The sequence below is a fragment of the Dama dama genome, chromosome X, assembly GCF_033118175.1.
Source record: "Dama dama isolate Ldn47 chromosome X, ASM3311817v1, whole genome shotgun sequence".
Classification (NCBI taxonomy): Eukaryota; Metazoa; Chordata; class Mammalia; order Artiodactyla; family Cervidae; genus Dama; species Dama dama.
In genome coordinates, this window is record NC_083714.1 from 75,746,926 (window position 1) to 75,764,891 (window position 17,966).

Genomic DNA, 17,966 nt, shown 5'->3' on the forward strand with positions numbered 1-17,966 from the left:
ACATGGACTGCAGTATGCCAGGGCTCCCTGTCCATCACCAACTCCCAGAGCTTACTCAAACTCATGTCCATTGAGTTGATGATGCCATCCAACCATCTCATCCTCTGTCGTCCCCTTCTGCTCTTGCCTTCAATCTTTCCCAGCATCGGGGTCTTTTCAAATGAGTCAGTTCTTCTCATCAGGTGGCCAAAGAACTGCCATAGGGTCCAGTAATTCCACTCCAAGAAAGGGAAAACTGGATCTTAAAGGGATAGTTGCTCTCCCATGTTTTGTTGTTTTTCTTTAGTCACTGAATCATGTCTGACTATTTGTGACCCCATGTATTGCGATGTTTATTGCAGTGTTATTCACGAAATATGGAAATAACTTAAATATCCACTGACAGATTAGTGAATGAATACAATGTGACACACACACACAAGAATAATATTCAACCATGAGAAAGATGGAAATTCTGCCATTTGTGACAACATGGATAAAACTAGAGAGCATTATGCTAACTGAAATAAGATAGAGAAAGAAAAATACTATATGGTGTCACTTATATATGGAATAGAGGCATGAAGGGAAGATGGGGAAATGTAGATTGAAGGGTGCAAACTTTCAGTTATAAGAAGTTCTAGGATATGAAGTGCAGCATGGTGATTATAGTTAATGGTATGGTATTGGGTACTGCAGGCTTCCCAGGTGCTACTAGTGGTAAAGAATCCTTCAGAGAATGCAGGAGACATAGAAAATGCAGGTTTGATCCCTGGATCAGGAACATCCCCTGGAAGAGGGCACAAAACCCACTCCAGTATTCTTGTCTGAAGAATCCCAGGGGTAAGAGGAGCCTGGCAGGCTACAGTCCATAAGGTTGCAAAGAGTTGGACACAACTGAAGTGACTTAGCATTGGGTACTGCATACTTGAAAGTTGCTAAAAGTGTATATTAAGTGGTCTCACCAACAAAACAACAGAAAAAGCATTAACTATAAGAGATGTGTGAATTACCTTGATCTTGATAATCATTCCACTATATGTGTAAGTATATATGTGTGTTAGGTCCATACCATTTCTGTTTTTTATTGAGCCCATCATTCTTGAAGAGATATCTAGTCTATTTCAAGAAATATGGGCTCAATAAAGGACAGAAATGGTATGGACCTAACACATATACATACATACACATACAAAGATGGGCTCAGTAAAGGACAGAAATGGTATGGACATGACAGAAGCAGTAGATATTAAGAAGAGGTGGCAAGAATACACAGAATAACTGTACAAAAAAGATCTTCATGACCCAGATAATCATGATGGTGTGATCACTCACCTAGAGCCAGACATTCTGAAATGTGAAGTCAAGTGGGCCTTAGGAAGCATCACTACGAACAAAGCTAGTGGAGCTGATGGAATTCCAGTTGAGCTATTTTAAATCCTGAAAGATGATGCTGTGAAAGTGTTGCACTCAATATGTCAGCAAATTTGGAAAACTCAGCAATGGCCACAGGACTGGAAAATGGCAGTTTTCATTCCAATCCCAAAGAAAGGCAATGTCAAGAAATGCCCAAATACTACACAATTGCACTCATCTCAAATGCTAGTAAAGTAATGCTGAATATTCTCCAAGCCAGGCTTTAGCAATACATGAACCGTGAACTTCCAGATGTTCAAGCTGGTTTTAGAAAAGGCAGAGGAACCAGAGATCAAATTGCCAACATTTACTGGATCATCAAAAAAGCAAGAGAGTTCCAGAAAAAACATCTATTTCTGCTTTATTGACTATGCCAAAGCCTTTGACTGTGTGGATCACAATAAACTGTGGAGGATTCTGAAAGTGATGGGAATACCACACCACCTGATCTGCCCCTTGAGAAACCTGTATGCAGGTCAGGAAGCAACAGTTAGAACTGGACATGGAACAACAGACTGGTTCCAAATAGGAAAATGATTACATCAAGTCTATATATTGTCACCCTGCTTATTTAACTTATATGCAGATTACATCATGAGAAATGCTGGGCTGGATGAAGCACAAGATGGAATCCAGATTACCAGGAGAAACATCAATAACCTCAGATATGCAGATGACACCACCCTTATGGCAGAAAGTGAAGAAGACCTAAAGAGCCCTCTTGATGAAAGTGAAAGAGGAGAGTGAAAAAGTTGGCTTAAAGCTTAGCATTCAGAAAACTAAGATCATGGCATCTGGTCCCATCACGTCATGGCAAATAGATGGGGAAACAGTGGAACTAGAGGCTGAGTTTGTTTTTCTGGGCTCCAAAATCACTGCAGATGGTGATTGCAGCCATGAAATTAAAAGACACTTACTCCTTGGAAGGAAAGTTATGACCAACATAGACAGCATATTAAAAAGCAGGGACATTACTTTGCCAACAAAGGTTCGTCTGGTCAAGGATATTGTTTTTCCAGTGGTCATGTATGGATGTGAGATTTGGACTGTGAAGAAAGCTGAGTACCAAAAAATTGATGCTTTTGAACTGTGGTGTTACAGAAGACTCTTGAGAGTCCCTTGGACTGCAAAGAGATCCAACCAGTCCATCCTAAAGGAGATCAGTCCTGGGTGTTCATTGGAAGGATTGACGTTCAAGCTGAAACTCCAATACTTTGGCCACCAGATGCAGAAAGCTGACTCATTGGAAAAGACCCTGATGCTGGGAATGATCGAGGGCAGGAGGAGAAGGGGACGACAGAGGATGAGATAGTTAGATCACATCACCAACTCGATGGAAATGGGTTTGGGTGAACTCCGGGAGTTGGTGATGGACAGGGAGTCCTGGAGTGCTGTGGTTCATGGGGTCGCAAGAAGTCAGACATGACTGAGTGACTGAACTGAACTGAATGAATGTATATGTATGTGCATGTATTTGTTGCTCTGTCGTGTTCGACTCTGCAACCCCATGGACTATAGCATGCCAGCCTCCTCTGTCTATGGGATTCTCCAGGAAAGAATACTGGAGTGGGTAGCCATTCCCTTCTCCAGGGACCTTCCTAACCCAGGGATTGAACCTGGGACTCCCGCTTTGCAGGTGGAGTCTTTACTGTCTGAGCCACCAGGGAAGCTCCGTGTATACTTTAAACATGTATAATTATATTTGTGAATCATTCCTTAATAAATTTGGAATGAATGAATGAATGTTTCTTTGCCCCTAAACTGTTCCTGTTACCTTTGTTATATGGTTTGAGTAAATATGACATTATTATTTCAAGAAAAGAAACTAAATCTATAGGGGTAGAATATTCCATTTCTACTCTTAGTTTTACAAATGAGAATGTATCCACAACATGAGACACAGAGAGAGACAGACAGACATACACTTGTAACTTTGTGTTAATATAGCTATATTTTCTCACGATCCCAAATTTTATAGCATATTATTTACCTCTTCCTCTTTTATACTATTGAATTTAAATACTGACTCTGTCACTTACTACCTTAGGAAATTTACTTAATTGGTCTATCCTTCAGTTTTCTCACTAACTAATAATAGACTCACAGGCTAATAATAATGTGAGTTATATGATGTAGAGATATTGTGAGGGTTGAATGAGTTAATACAGACCAAGCACTTACCTGTATAGGCATACTGCACTAAGGAATTAAGTGCATTAGGATCGATTCCTTCCATCTTGACCTCTTCTTGTTTGGCTTCAAGCACATCATTAGTAAACATTGCAGCAAAATAATCAGACACTGCACTAAGAACCAACCTAGAAATAGAAATGTTTCATAGGAACTTCAAACAGTCCATAATATCACTGAAAAGCATGAAATACAGTCAGTAAATGTGTAATACTGATAAGTATGCTTTCTGCATACATCTTCCATATTTCAGTAAAGTATAGTGAAATTAGAAAAGTAAATTAAGTTGATTTTCTTTAGACAATTTGTGCTGTTTTTCTTCATTAATTTCCCTAATGTTTAACTCTCCTAAATATCACAGGGTGACATGGATCATAGGGGCTAGTGTATTTTTAATATAATGAGATAAAAATCTATTTTCCTCAAAGCTCCAATTTATAATCAATGGACTGATCCTTTCTCATTCATACTTGCTATACTCAGTATACTTACCGATGCGCAGGAATCCGGAGGTGTCCAGCAATGAGTAACACATCACACAATTGTTTCTCTTTCAAGTAGTTCTCCATTTTTTGAAGAGTTTTTTGTGCATGGTTTACGGCATGGAACTGCTCCTCAGATCTGCTAACACTCATGTCTTCAGCATGCTGTGTAGCCAATCTGAAAGGGGGATAAGTGTGAGAATATGGTTTGTTTCTCCTAGTGAGTGTGCAAATATCCAGTGGAAATTTAGGCACTTCTGCTTCTAAAATAAATAAATTGAATGAAAGTAAACAATATTTGCCCACCAATCCTAAATATTTTGCTATTATTGCTCCCTAACCTCCATTAAAGTGAAGTGTCATGGTTAGTATTTATATCTGGAATGTAACAATGGATGTAACTATGTATGTTTCAGCTGCAGACCTCGTGTTAATTTTATATGCACAAACATAAATTTCAAAATACAAACCACTTTTAAATTTTTTTATTGACACCACAGTTAAATCATTAGGTATGATATGCTAGAACTGTAGGCATAACGTGGAATTTTTTTTTTCAAATTTGTTATGTTCTGAAGCTTCTCCATGAAGTATTCATTGCATATCAAGCCTGAGAGTTCCACGACAGTTTACAATTGTTTCCTATCAAGAAAATAAACATATTTCAACTTTTATAGTTTCTGCTTTACTGAGATATAATTGACACATTACATTAAGTTTTAGATGCTCAATGTGATGATGATATTCATATATATTGTGAAATGATTACCATGATAAGGTTTAATGCATGCTCAGTCACTCAGTCATGTCTGATTCTTTGAGACCCTGTGGATTGTGGCCTGCTAGGCTCCTCTGTCCATAGGATTTTCAAGGCAAGTATACTGGAGTGGGTAGCCATTTCCTCCTCCAGCTGATCTTCCTGACTCAGGGATGGAACCTGCATCTGCTGTGTCTCCTGCATTGGCAGGTGGATTCTTTACCACTGAGCCACCTGTAAAAGGGACCGCTTTTACAGATATAGAATATTCAAGATATTTTTTTTCTTTCAGCACTTTATTTAGAGTAAGCCCTTCATATCCGTGGGTTGAACCCATCCACAGATTTCTGTATCTGTGGTGGGTCCTGGAATCAATTCCCCATGGATACTGAGGGACAAATGTATATCATACCACTGCCTTCTGTCTTGCAAGGTTTCTTCTCAGAAAATTGTTGATAATTTTATTGATAATCCCTTGTATATACTGACTCACTTCTTTCTTGCTGCTTTCTAGACAACTCTGTCTTTTACAATTTCATTACAGTGTGTCTGGGTCTCTTTGGTTTATCCTACATAAAGTTCATTTAGCTACTTGTATTTCAAATCTATATCTCTCCTCAAATTTTGGGAATTCACTACCATTATTTCTTCTTTTTAAGTATATAAGTAGGAGCACAATAAATATTTATTAATTGACTGGTTACAACTTTGTATTTTCACAAATCACGATCATAGAAGAGATGAATGGATGCTAATGGTCTTGATGAATTTCAAGAATTTAGAAAACATCTTGACACTGAAATTTTTAAATATGCAAAAAAGTTGAAGGGAAAGGACAAAAGTATAACATCCCCCAAGATCTGCCAACTTTTAACTGTTACCACAAGTACTTTATCTGCTTTACTGAATCATTTGAAAGTAAGTTTTGACAATATGACATTTCATCCCTGAATATATAAGCATTCATCTCCTAGTGAAAGAGTCAATTCCTAGGTAGGTCGATAAGAAGTCCAGGGTACCTGAGGAGGAGAAAGGGGTACAGTGCTCTCAAGGAGGAGAAAAGGACAAGCAATTTTTTCTACATTGCTTTGTCTTAGTCACATAAGACATTATTTTCTCTCAGTTCAGAGCTAACGATTACACAACAAAACAACTCATCTTAAACTTTATTACAACAATGTATCCTGCTCAAGGACATGTTTTTCCTTCTTAAGAACATTCTGACAAATCCTGTTATCTTAAAATTATATTGTGGGAGTGGGTCCGGTAAGACCTTTCTGTTGTTAGTTTTAATCTTGATAATTTAAAATGTATGTTGTGGGAGTGGATCTGGTAAAAGTATACAAGGCACTAGTGACCGGGGGCACTTTCCATCCCCCTTCTGATATCTATGTCAGAAGATTTCTCTATCCCTTTCTATACTTTAATAAAACTCTGCTACACAAAAGTTCTTGAGTGATCAAGCCTGGTCCCTGGTCCCAAAGCTAAATCTTCTTCGGAGATCACAAATCCAACATCGTTCACTGTAAGCTATCACTAGGAATAAGGATATTCTACATCTTAAGGTGTGCAACACTAGAGATGAATAGCTCAGTAAAATCTAATATGATAGATTTGTATGGAATAATTGCCTCTATAGTTCTAATATGCCTTTTAAAACTTTTTTTTTTCTTTTCTTAGTAGATTTAAATTACAACTTCTCACTCTGTGGTGCATCTCTTAGTGCATCAGTAGAGATACAGAATGTCAAGCTGCCTCACTGCTGGTAATGCTAAGATGATTACTTGTTTAAGATGGTAACTGCCAGATCTTTGTTTTCTTAATGTAATTTTTTTTCTTTTTGTAAATGAACAATATATGGGATGATACTGTAAGACTTTTTAAACACCTTTCCATTCAAGTGTTCATTGATAACATATGTCTAAGACCTTATTAAGTGTTCTAAGAAGCTTCTCTGCCCCTTTTCTCTCTTTTCTCCTTCTGGGATTTTAGTTCTGAATATATTGTTCTGTTTGATGACGGTTCTTAATTCTCTAAGGTTCCATTCACAGTTTTCACTTTTTTCTTTGTGTTTCTGAGATTTGATAAGTTCATATCAATTCAGTTAATTTCAGTTGCTCAGTCATGTCTGACTCTTTGTGACACAATTGACTGCAGCATGCCAGGTTTCCCTGTCCATTACCAACTCCAGGAACTTTCTCAAAACTCATATCCATCGAGTGGGTGATGCCATCCAACAATCTCATCCTCTGTCATCATCTTCTCCTCCTGCCTTCAATCTTTCCCTGCATCAGGGTCTTTTCCAATGAGTCGGTTCTTTATATTAGGTGGCCAAAAGTATTGGAGCTGCAGCTTCAACATCAGTCCTTCCAATGAATGTTCAGGACTGACTTCCTTCAGGATTGACTGGTTTGATCCCTTGCAGTCCAAGGGACTCTCAAGAGTCTTCTCCAACACCACGGTTCAAAAGCCTCAGTTCTTCGGTGCTCAGCTTTCATTATGGTCCAACTCTCACATCCATACATGACTACTGGAAAAACCATAGCTTTAACTAGACGGATCTTTGTCAGCAAAGTAATGTTTCTACCTTTTAATATACTGTCTAGGTTGATCATAGCTTTTCTCCCAAGGAGAAGGTGTCTTTTAATTTTATGTCTGCAGTCACCATCTGTAATGATTTTGGAGCCCAAGAAAATGAAGTCTCTCACTGTTTCCATTGTTTCACCATCTATTTGCCAGGAAGTAATGGGACCGAATGCCATGATCTTAGTTCTTTGAAGGTTGCATTTTAAGCCAGCCTTTTCACTCTCCTTTTATACTTTCATCAAGAAGCTCTTCAGTTCCTCTTCGCTTTCTGCCATAAGGGCGGTGTCATCTGCATATCTGAGGTTATTGATATTTCTCCCGGCAACCTTGATTCCAGCTTGTGCTTCATCCAGCCCAGCATTTTTCATGATGTACTCTGAATATAAGTTAAATAAGGAGGGTGACAGTGTACAGTCTTGACAAACTTCTTTCCAATTTGGAAGCATTCTGCTGTTCCATGTCCAGTTCTAACTGTTGCTTCTTGACCTGCGTATAGATTTCTCAGAAGGCAGGTCAAACGGTCTGGTATTCCAATCACTTGAAGAATTTTCCACAATTTGTTGTGATCTACACAGTCAAAAGATTTGGCATAGTCAATAAAGCAGAAGTAGATGTTTTTCTGAAACTCTCTTGCTTTTCCTAGGATCCAGTGGATGTTGGCAATTTGATATCTGGTTCCTCTGCCTTTGTTAAATCCAACTTGAACATCTGGAAGTTCCTGGTTCATGTACTGTTGAAGCCTGGCTTGGGAAATTTTGAGCATTACTTAACTAGCGTGTGAGATGGGTGCCATTGTGTGGTAATTTGAACATTATTTGGTATTGCCTTTCTTTGGGATTGGAATGAAAATTGACCTTTTCCAGTCCTGTGGCCACTGCTGAGTTTTCCAAATGTGCTGGCATATTGAGCTCAGCACTTTAACAGCAGCATCGTTCAGGATTCAAAATAGCTCAACTGGAGTTCCATCACCTCCAGTAGCTTTGTTTGTAGTGATGCTCTCTAAGGCCCACTTGACTTCAGACTCCATGATGTCTGGCTCTAGGTGAGTAACCACACCACTATGGCTATCTGGTTCATGAAGATCTTTTTTGTGTAATTCTTCTGTGTATTCTAACCACATTTTACTAATATATTTTGCTTTTGTTAGGCCCATACCATTTCTGTCCTTTATTGTGCCTATCTTTACATAAAATGTTCCTTTGGTATCTTTGATTATCTTAAAGTGATCTCTAGTCTTTCCCATTCTATTGTTTTCCTCTATGTCTTTGCATTGATCACTTAGGAAGCTTTTCTTATCTTTCCATGCTATTCTTTGGAACTCTGCATTCAGATGGATGTATCTTTCCTTTTCTCTTTTACCTTTAGCTTCTCTTCTTTTCTCAGCTTTTTGAAAGACCTCTTCAGACAACCTCTGGAGACAACCATTTTGCCTTTCTTTTTCTTGGAGGTGGTCTTGATCACTGCCTCATGCACAATGTTATGAACCTCTGCCCATATTTCTAGGTACTCTGTCTATCAGATCTAATTCCTTGAATCTATTTGTCACTTCCACTGTATAATTGTAAGGACTCACAAGTTCATATAACTTGTTAATTTAACTTGCCTTATAATCACAAGTTCATATAACTTTTCATCAAATTCACAGATCTTTTTTCCTGTAAGTTCAAGTCTGTTATTGAAATTCTCTAGTAAATTCTTAAATTCAGTGTTGCATTTTTCAGGTCCAGAATTTCTGTTTGCTTTTTTTTTTATTTTTTTGGTAATTTCTATCTCTTTCTTGATATCCTTATTTTGTTCATATATTACTTTTCTGACTTCTTTTAATTCTTTTCCTGTGTTTTCCTTTAGCTCTTTGAAGATACTTAAGAAAGTTGTTTAAGTTATTTGTCTAGAAATGTTAAAATATGTGGCTCTTTAATGTCAGTTTATGGATATTTATTTTGCTCCTTTTGAATGAGCTATGTTTCCACATTTCTTTGCATGTCTTATGATCTTTTGTTAAAACTGGGTATTTGGAAAAACAGCCACTTTTCCTAATCTTTGCATGATGGTTCAGTGTGGGGGAAGTCTTTCACTAATCTGCCCAGCATGAAGGTTGAGATCTTTTCAGGTCCTTTTTGAAAATGCATCTCTGTAGACTTTCATGTGTGCATTTTAATACCAATCTCACATATACACACCTATTTATGCATGCCTTAATTTCTCTAAGTCTCACCTCTGCTTCTTTGTTGGGCCTTAAATATTCTACTGTATCCCTTTGCCTATAATCTCTTGCCCCCAGGTTTCCATGGGTCTATAGTCTTTCTACATTTTTCACGTGCTGTGATACCTGCCACTACTTTCTGTGACTTCTAACCTGGGATTCAAATCACACTGCTATTCTCATCTGAGCACTGAGTTAGGCAATACTGAAATCAGTTTGCTTCATATCCTGTGGATAGGCCAGACAGTAGCAAAAAAAGTTCACTCATTTCTTGTAACTTGAGGGAGAAATGAAGAAATAAGTTGCCTACATCCAATTGTGCTGTGCCACCCTGGAACAAGAGCAAGAAAAAATTCCATGAAATTTCCTATTGATTTCAATATGACTTTTTCTTGATTTGCTTGACTTCTGTATATCCTTGATTTCCTTCCAAAGCTCCCAAAGAGCCTTTTAAATCGAACTGTGATTGCTTACTTGATATTTATATAGAGAACAAGGGTCTGGAGATTCTTAACTCACCATTGCGCTGACGTCACAGAAGCTTTCAGTTCAGTTCAGTTCAGTCACTCAGTCGTGTCTGACTCTTTGCGACCCCATTAATCACAGCACGCCAGGCCTCCCTGTCTATCACCAACTCTCGGAGTTTACTCAAACTTGTGTCCATTGAGTCGGTGATGCCATCCAGCCATCTCATCCTCCGTCATCCCCTTCTCCTCCTGCCCACAATCCCTCCCAGCATCAGGGTCTTTTCCAATGCGTCACCTCTTCGTATGAGGTGGCCAAAGTATTGGAGCTTCAGCTTCATCATCAGCCCTTCCAATGAACACCCAGGACTGATCTCCTTTAGGATGGACCTGTTGGATCTCCTTGCAGTCCAAGGGACTTGCAAGAGTCTTCTCCAACACCATAGTTCAAAAGCATCAATTTTTTGGTGATCAGCTTTCTTCACAGTCCAACTCTCTCATCCATACATGACCACTGGAAAAACCATAGCCTTGACCAAATGGACCTTTGTTGGCAAAGTAATGTCTCTGCCTTTTAATATGCTATCTAGTTTGGTCATAACTTTCCTTCCAAGGAGTAAGTGTCTTTTAATTTCATGGCTGCAGTCACCATCTGCAGTGATTTTGGACCCTCCCCCCCCAAAAAAAATAAACTCTGATACTGTTTCCCCATCTATTTCCCATGAGGTAATGGGACCAGATACCATGATCTTAGTTTTCTGAATGTTAAGCTTTAAGCCAACTTTTTCACTCTCCTCTTTCACTTTCATCAAGAGGCTTTTTAGTTCCTCTTCACTTTCTGCTTTACACTATGATTTTTATTTAATTTTAAGAATACTTGAAGTTCCTTTTTTCTGATTAGCAGTAAAACAAATATTAAAAAAAACACAAAACTTTGAGATTTTTGCTGCAAAACTCTTTTGTAAAATACTACTTTAAGAAAAAATGAAAAGTGGTATCTTAAAAAATGGTGAGGGGGTAATTAATTTTGGAGGCCACTTTGGAAGGCTGTTTGGAAATATAAGCTTTAAACAATGAAAGTGTACTTTGTAAAGCCATTCTTGGCAAGCTTTTGAGTTTGAAGTTGAAAATCTGAATGCAGTTATTTTAGAGAATGTGTCTTTTACCATAGTTCAAATGCTGCAATAACACAGAGCAAGGAAATTCCCTGGTTGTCCAGTGGTTAGGATTTTGACTTACAATGCAAGGGGTATGGGTTCAATCCCTGATTAGGGAAGTAAGATCCCTCATGCCTTACAGCCAAGAAACCAGAACATAAAAACAAAATCGCAACAAATTCAGTAAAATCTTTAAAAATGATCCACATTTTAAAAAAGGTAAAAAAAAAAAAAAGAATCAGGTGGTGATAACAGAGTGCATAAATTAATATTTAAGCATTTCTCAAGTAGCTTCATACTTTTTGTTTTTCTTTTGTAAGTTCTACTTTTCAAGTGAGCCATGAAAATTAAATAGAAATGTAGACTTCTTATAATGGTGTTGCCTTAGCTCCTAAAATGTCTTCTAATGGTGTTGCCTTAGTTCCTAAAACCCATTATAGAAAAGGTCATTTTCAATTAATTTCTATATTTTTCTGTATATGATGATGCTTGTATGTATTAAAAATTGTTCTCTTATATCCAGGGGACAACCTTATTGCTTAAATAAAATTTTTGTACTGACTTTTGTAGAGAGCTGTTAAAGCTTCATCCATGTGCTTTTCCTGGCAAATAAAAGGCATTCAGTAAATGTCTGATGAAGGTGTTACTTTTTAAAGCAAATTTTAAATGCTATTGTAGCTTGAACTTTCTAGTGATAAAGAACCCACCTGCCAATGCAGAAGACACAAGAGACACAGGTTCAGTTCCTGGGTCAGAAAGATCCCCTGGAGGAGGGCTTGGCAACCCACTCCAGTATTCTTGCCTGGAAAATCCCATGGACAGAGGAGCCTAGCGGGTTGCAGTCCTTTAGATCATAAAGAGTCTGACACAAAGTGACTGAGCACAAACACAGCTTGAACTTTACCACATTTGGAGTCTTGGAAATGGGCAAATTAAATCTCAAGAGCAAATCACAAACTTAAAACTTCTTCTTTCTAAGATAGCTATGCACATGATATAAACTTGTAGTCATGCAGATATTATGATTCTGAGTGACATAAATTAAGCAGCATTTTAAATCTATAGTAAGTAGTAGATTTTTATCTGAAGAAATGATGCATTCTTTTGTGTCAAGTCAAATAAGTCTTTTAATATATTGGGTTGGCCAAAAAATTCATTCAGGATTTTATACAATATTATGGGAAAACCTGAACAAATTTTTGGTGAGCCTAATATCATATGTGATCATATTTTAAGATATTATCTGTTGTAAATTATTGAAATTGTTATTTGTAAAGAAATATTATATATAGATAATATAAAACAAGTAACTAAAATGTTTCCATTCAATCCAAAGCATTTGCCATCTATGAAGGCTTATCACTTGTTAATATTTCAGACAATATATTTCAAAATTTTGTTAGTTAATTATTATAAATGATGATGCATCAAAGTTGAAATCACTTTCTTCTGAGATTTTAAAATTTATTTGCAAAAACAAAACAAAAAAATTATTTGCTCTTGGATTTCTAATGTTCAGAATTATGAGAAAGTACACTTATATTGTTTAAATAAGCAAGTCTGTGGTATTTCATTATGGCAGTCCTAGAAAACTAAAGTAAGCCATATATAAAATTGAATATGATAACGTCAGGTTCTTTTTGCCATTAGCTTATAAACATTTGCTGAAAGAAACTACATACATTTAACAATAATAAAAGACAAAATCACAAGAGATGTCAGAAACTTATTAAATATTAATTACATCAATTGCATTTTAAAAATTAATAAAATTTTAGAGGAAACAGTGTAGTGTAGTCATTAAGAACTTATACCTTTTACTCAGATAAAGTCTTAATTTCTATTCCAATACTTAATTAATTACTTTAAGAAATTTACCAATCTCGCCTAATACTCAGTTCCTCTTATCTGTAAAATAGTGCCAACTCCAAAGATTTTTTTTAAATAATGCAACAGGAGGTATTCATTAAATATTAGCTATCATAGTCACCAAAAGCACCAGCACTGACACTACAATCATTATAATCTCTCATAATAATCACCATCTAGTACTACAATGATCAGTGAAAGCAACAGGAAAAAAAAAAAATAGGATAGCTTTAGAAGGATACAGTAAGAATATAGGTGAGCTTAGCCTTGAAGGATGGACATGGCCTGGCTGAGCAGAAAAGAATGAGAAAGACGTTTTAGGAATGGAGAATAAGGTGAACAAAAGTTTGAAAGCGTTATACTGCTGTTATTTTGCCCAACTAAACTTCTCATAACATGTTGGAAGGAATTTAGAAGTAGCAAAGTAAAATGTAGACTAAGAATAGAAGTTAAACACCAGTAAAACCATAGGCCATTTACAAAACCTGGTAATGGGCAATGAATACTGAGAAAAGAGAAATCTGCACTTGGGAACTGAGTCATTGGGAAGAAGTTGCTCAAAGTTAGTCTGAAGCGCAGTTCTAGACATCACCTGACAGTGACTTGACAAAGAAAATGAAAATAGCTAGCATTTGGTTGCAGTGAGACCCTTTTTGAAGGTCTTCCCTGAGTGAAGTAATGGCAATTCTGAGCCAGATGCCTGGTAGTAGAAAAGTGCACAACATGTTCAGCACTAGCATTTGACTACCTTCATTGGGATATACAGATTACATATGAAACATAAGTGAAAGCAATAATTCATATTCACTGATTTTTATTTTTATTTTTTCTTCATTTATTTTTATTAGTTGGAGGCTAATTACTTTATAATATTGTAGTGGTTTTTGTCATACATTGACATGAATCAGCCATGGATTTACATGTATTCCCCATCCTGATCCCCCCTCCCACCTCCCTCTCCAATGTATTTATTTTTAATTGGAGGATAATTCCTTTACATATTGGGCTGGTTTCTGCCATACATCAACATGAATCAGCCATAAGTATATATATGTCCCCTGCCTCTTGAACCTCTCTCCCACATACCCACCACTCTAGAAAATGTCAAGGAGCACCAGCTTTGTGCTCCCTAAGTAACACAGCAAATTCCCACCAGCTATCTATTTTACATATGGTAAAGTATATGTTTCAATGCTACTCTCTATTCATGCTATCCTCTTCTTCTCCTACTATGTTCACAAGTCAGTTCTCTGTCTGCATCTCCATTGTTGCCCTGCAAATAATTTCATCAATACAATCTTTCTAGGTTCCATATATATGTGTTAATATATGATATTTGTTTTTCTATTTCTGATTTACTTCATTCTTTATAATAGGCACTAGGTTCATCTGTCTCATTATAACTGACTCAAATACATTAATTTTTATGGTTGAGTAATATTCTACTACATATATGTACTACCACTTCTTTCAATGAACATCTAGGTTGCTTATATATCTTAGCTATTGTCAATAATGCTGAAATGAACATTTGAGTACATGTATTTTTTTAAATTATGGTTTCCTCAGGATATATGCCCAGTACTGAGATTGTTGGATCATATGGTAGTTTTATTCCTAGTTTTTTTTTTTTTTTTTTTTCTTAAGGAATCTCCATACTGTTCTTCATAGTGGCTCTTTTAATTTATATCACCACCAACAGTGCAAGAGGGTTCCCTTTTCTCCACATCCTTTCCAGCATTTATTGTTGGTAGATTTTTTTATGAAGGCCATTCTGACCAGTGTGAGGTGATACCTCGTTATAGTTTTGATTTACATGTCTCTTGGAGAAGGAAATGACAATCCACTCTAGTACTCTTGCCTGGAAAATCCCATGGACAGAGGAGCCTGGTGGGCTACAGTCCATAGGGTCACAAAGAGTCGGACATGACTGAGCGACTTTACTTACTTACTTACTAACAATGAGCAATGTTGAGTACCTCTTCTTAGCCATTAGTATGTCTTCTTCAAAGAAATGTCTGTTTAGATTTTCTGACTACTTTTTGTTGGGCTGTTTGCTTTTCTGGTATTGAGATGCATGGGCTGCTTGTGTATTTTGAAGATCAATCCTATGTTGGTTGATTTATTTGCTATTATTTTCTCCCATTCTAAGTATTGTATTTCATTTTATTTATATTTTACTATGTTATGCCAAAGTTTCTAAGTTGGATTAGGTCCCATTTGTTTATTTTTGTTTTTATTTCCATTAATCAAGGAGGTGGATCATAGAGGATCTTGCTCTGATTTATGTCAAGGAGTGTGGTATGTTTTCCTCTAAGAGGTTTATAGTTTTTGACCTTATGTCTAAGTTTTTAATCCATTCAGAGTTTATTTTTGTGTACAGTACTAGGAAGTGCTCTAATTTCATTCTTTTGCATGTATCTGTCCAGTTTTCCCAGCACCACTTGCTAAAGAGGCTGTCTTTTCTCCATTGTATATTCTTGCCTCCTTTGTCAAAAGTAAGGCGGCCATAGTGTGTGGGTTTATCTCTGGGCTTTCTGTATTGTTCCATTGGTCTATATTTCTGTTTTTGTGCCAGAACCACACTGTCTTGATTACTGTAGCTTTGTAGTATAGTCTGAAGTCAGGAAGGTTGAGTCCTCTAGCACCTTTTTTTCTTTCTCAAGATTACTTTGGCTGTTTGGTGTCTTTTTTTTCCCTGAAACAATGTGATTTTTTTTCTGCTCTATTTCTGTGAAAAATACCATTCACAGTTTGATATGGATTGCATTGAATCTGTAGATTGCTTTGAGTAGTGTAGTCATTTTTACAATATTGATTCTTCCAATTTAAGACCATGGTATATCTCTCGATCTGTTTGTGTCATCTTTGATTTCTTTCACTGTTGTGTTATAGTTTTGTGCATAAAAGTTATTAGTCTCTTTAGATAAGTTTATTCCCAGATATTTTATTATTTTTGCTGCAATGGTGAATGTTGTTGTTTCCCTAATTTCTCTTTCTGATTTTTCATTGTTAGTATATGGGAATTCAAGGAATTTCTAATTTTATATCATGCAACTGTACTATATTCATTGATTAGCTCTATTAGTTTTCTGGAGGCATCTTTAGAGTTTTCTATGTATAGTGTCATGTCATCTGCAAAGAATGAATTTTATTTATTCTTTTCTAATCTCAATTCATTCTATTACTTTTTTCTTCTCTGATTGCTGTGGTTAGGACTTCTGAAACTATGTTGAATAATATTGGTGAAAGTGGACACCCTTATCTTGTCTGATCTTAGAGGAAATGCTTTCACTTTTTCACCATTAAGAATAATGTTTGCTGTGGGTTTGTTTATATATGCCCTTAATTATGTTGAGGTATGTTCCTTCTACCTAGAGGAAAGCATGGCAACCCACTCCAGTATTCTTGTCTGGAGAATTCTCATGGACAGAGGAATCTGGCTGACTACAGTCCATGGGGTCACAAAAAGTTGGACATAACTGAGCAACTAAGCACAGCACAGTAGATGTTCTTTCTATGCCTACTTTCTGGAGATTCTTTATCATAAGTGGGTGTTGAATTTTCTCAAAAGCTTTCTCTGCATCTATAGAGATGATTATATGGTTTTTGTCTTTCAGTTAGTTACTATGGTATATCACATTGATTGACTTGCATACATTGAAGAATCCTTGCAAGCTGGGATAAAGCTCAGTTAATCATAATGTGTGATCAATTTAATGTGTTATTGGGTTCTGTTTGCTAGAATTTTGTTGAAGACTTTTTGTATCCATGTTCATCAATGATACTGGCCTGTGATTTTCTCTTTCTGTGGCACCTTTGTTTGGTTTTGGTATCAGGGTGATGGTGGCCTTGTTGAATGAGTTTGGGAGCTTTCATTCCTCTGCAACTTTCTGGGATAGTTTGAGCAGGATATGTAGGGGTTAGCTCTTGTCTAAACTTTTGGTAGATTTTGTCTATGAAGCCATCTGGCTCTGGACTTTGTTGGAAAGCTTTTTGATTTTCATGCTTGTGATTGGTTTCTTTATGTTTTCTATTTCTTCCTGGTTCAGTTTTGGAAAGTTATATTTTTCTAAGAATTTGCCGATTTTACCCCAGGTTGTCCATTTTATTGGCATGTAGTTGCTTGCAATAATCCTTTATCAACCTTTGTATTTCTGCATTGTGTGTTGTAACTTTTTCCTTTTCATATTTAATTATACTTATTCACTGTTTCTTTTCTTTTTTTCTTCTTGATGAGTCTGGCTAACAGTTTGCCAACTTTGTTTATCTTCTCAAAGAACAAGTTTTTATTCATCTTTGCTATTGTCTCCATTTCTTTTTCATTTATTTCTGCTTTGATTTTTATATATTTTTTTCATTCTATTATCTTTGGGTTTTCTTTGTTCTTTTTCTTGTTGCTTTAGGTGTAGAGGTAAGTTGTTTATTTGATGTTTCTCTTCCTTCTTTAGGTAGGCTTGTATGGCTATAAACTTCCTTCTTAGAACTGCTTTTACTGCATCCTATAGGTTTTCAGTTGCCCTGTTTTCATTGTCATTTGCTTCTAGGTATTTTATATTTCCTCTTTAAATTTTTTAGTGACCTTTTTGTTATTCAGAAGTATATTGTTTAGCCTGAATGTCCATGTGCTTTTTATAGTAACTTCACTGTGATTGATATCTAATACTATAGCATTGTCATCAGAAAGGATGGTCAAAATTATTCCAATTTTTTAAAATTTACCAAGGCTTTATTTGTGACTCGAGATGTAATCTATCTTAGAGAATGTTCCATATGCACTTGAGAAAACCTGAAATCTACTCTTTCTGGATGAAATGCCCTGTAGATATCAATTAGGTCTAACTGGGCCAATGTATTGTTTCT

The 17,966-nt window shown here is 36.4% G+C and overlaps 1 protein-coding gene across 2 annotated transcripts in view; it reads right to left on the minus strand.

The window, feature by feature from the left end:
* The window catches only part of KLHL4 (kelch like family member 4), a 116,398-nt gene that overhangs the window by 46,440 nt on the left and 51,992 nt on the right, over nucleotides 1-17,966 (minus strand). For both annotated transcript variants that reach the window (XM_061136644.1, XM_061136643.1), the window contains exons 2-3: nucleotides 4,078-4,245; nucleotides 3,577-3,713 (exon numbers count right to left, since the gene is read on the minus strand). In XM_061136644.1, the coding sequence (XP_060992627.1) occupies nucleotides 3,577-3,713; nucleotides 4,078-4,245 (305 nt within the window). The remainder of the gene's footprint in view (nucleotides 1-3,576; nucleotides 3,714-4,077; nucleotides 4,246-17,966) is intronic.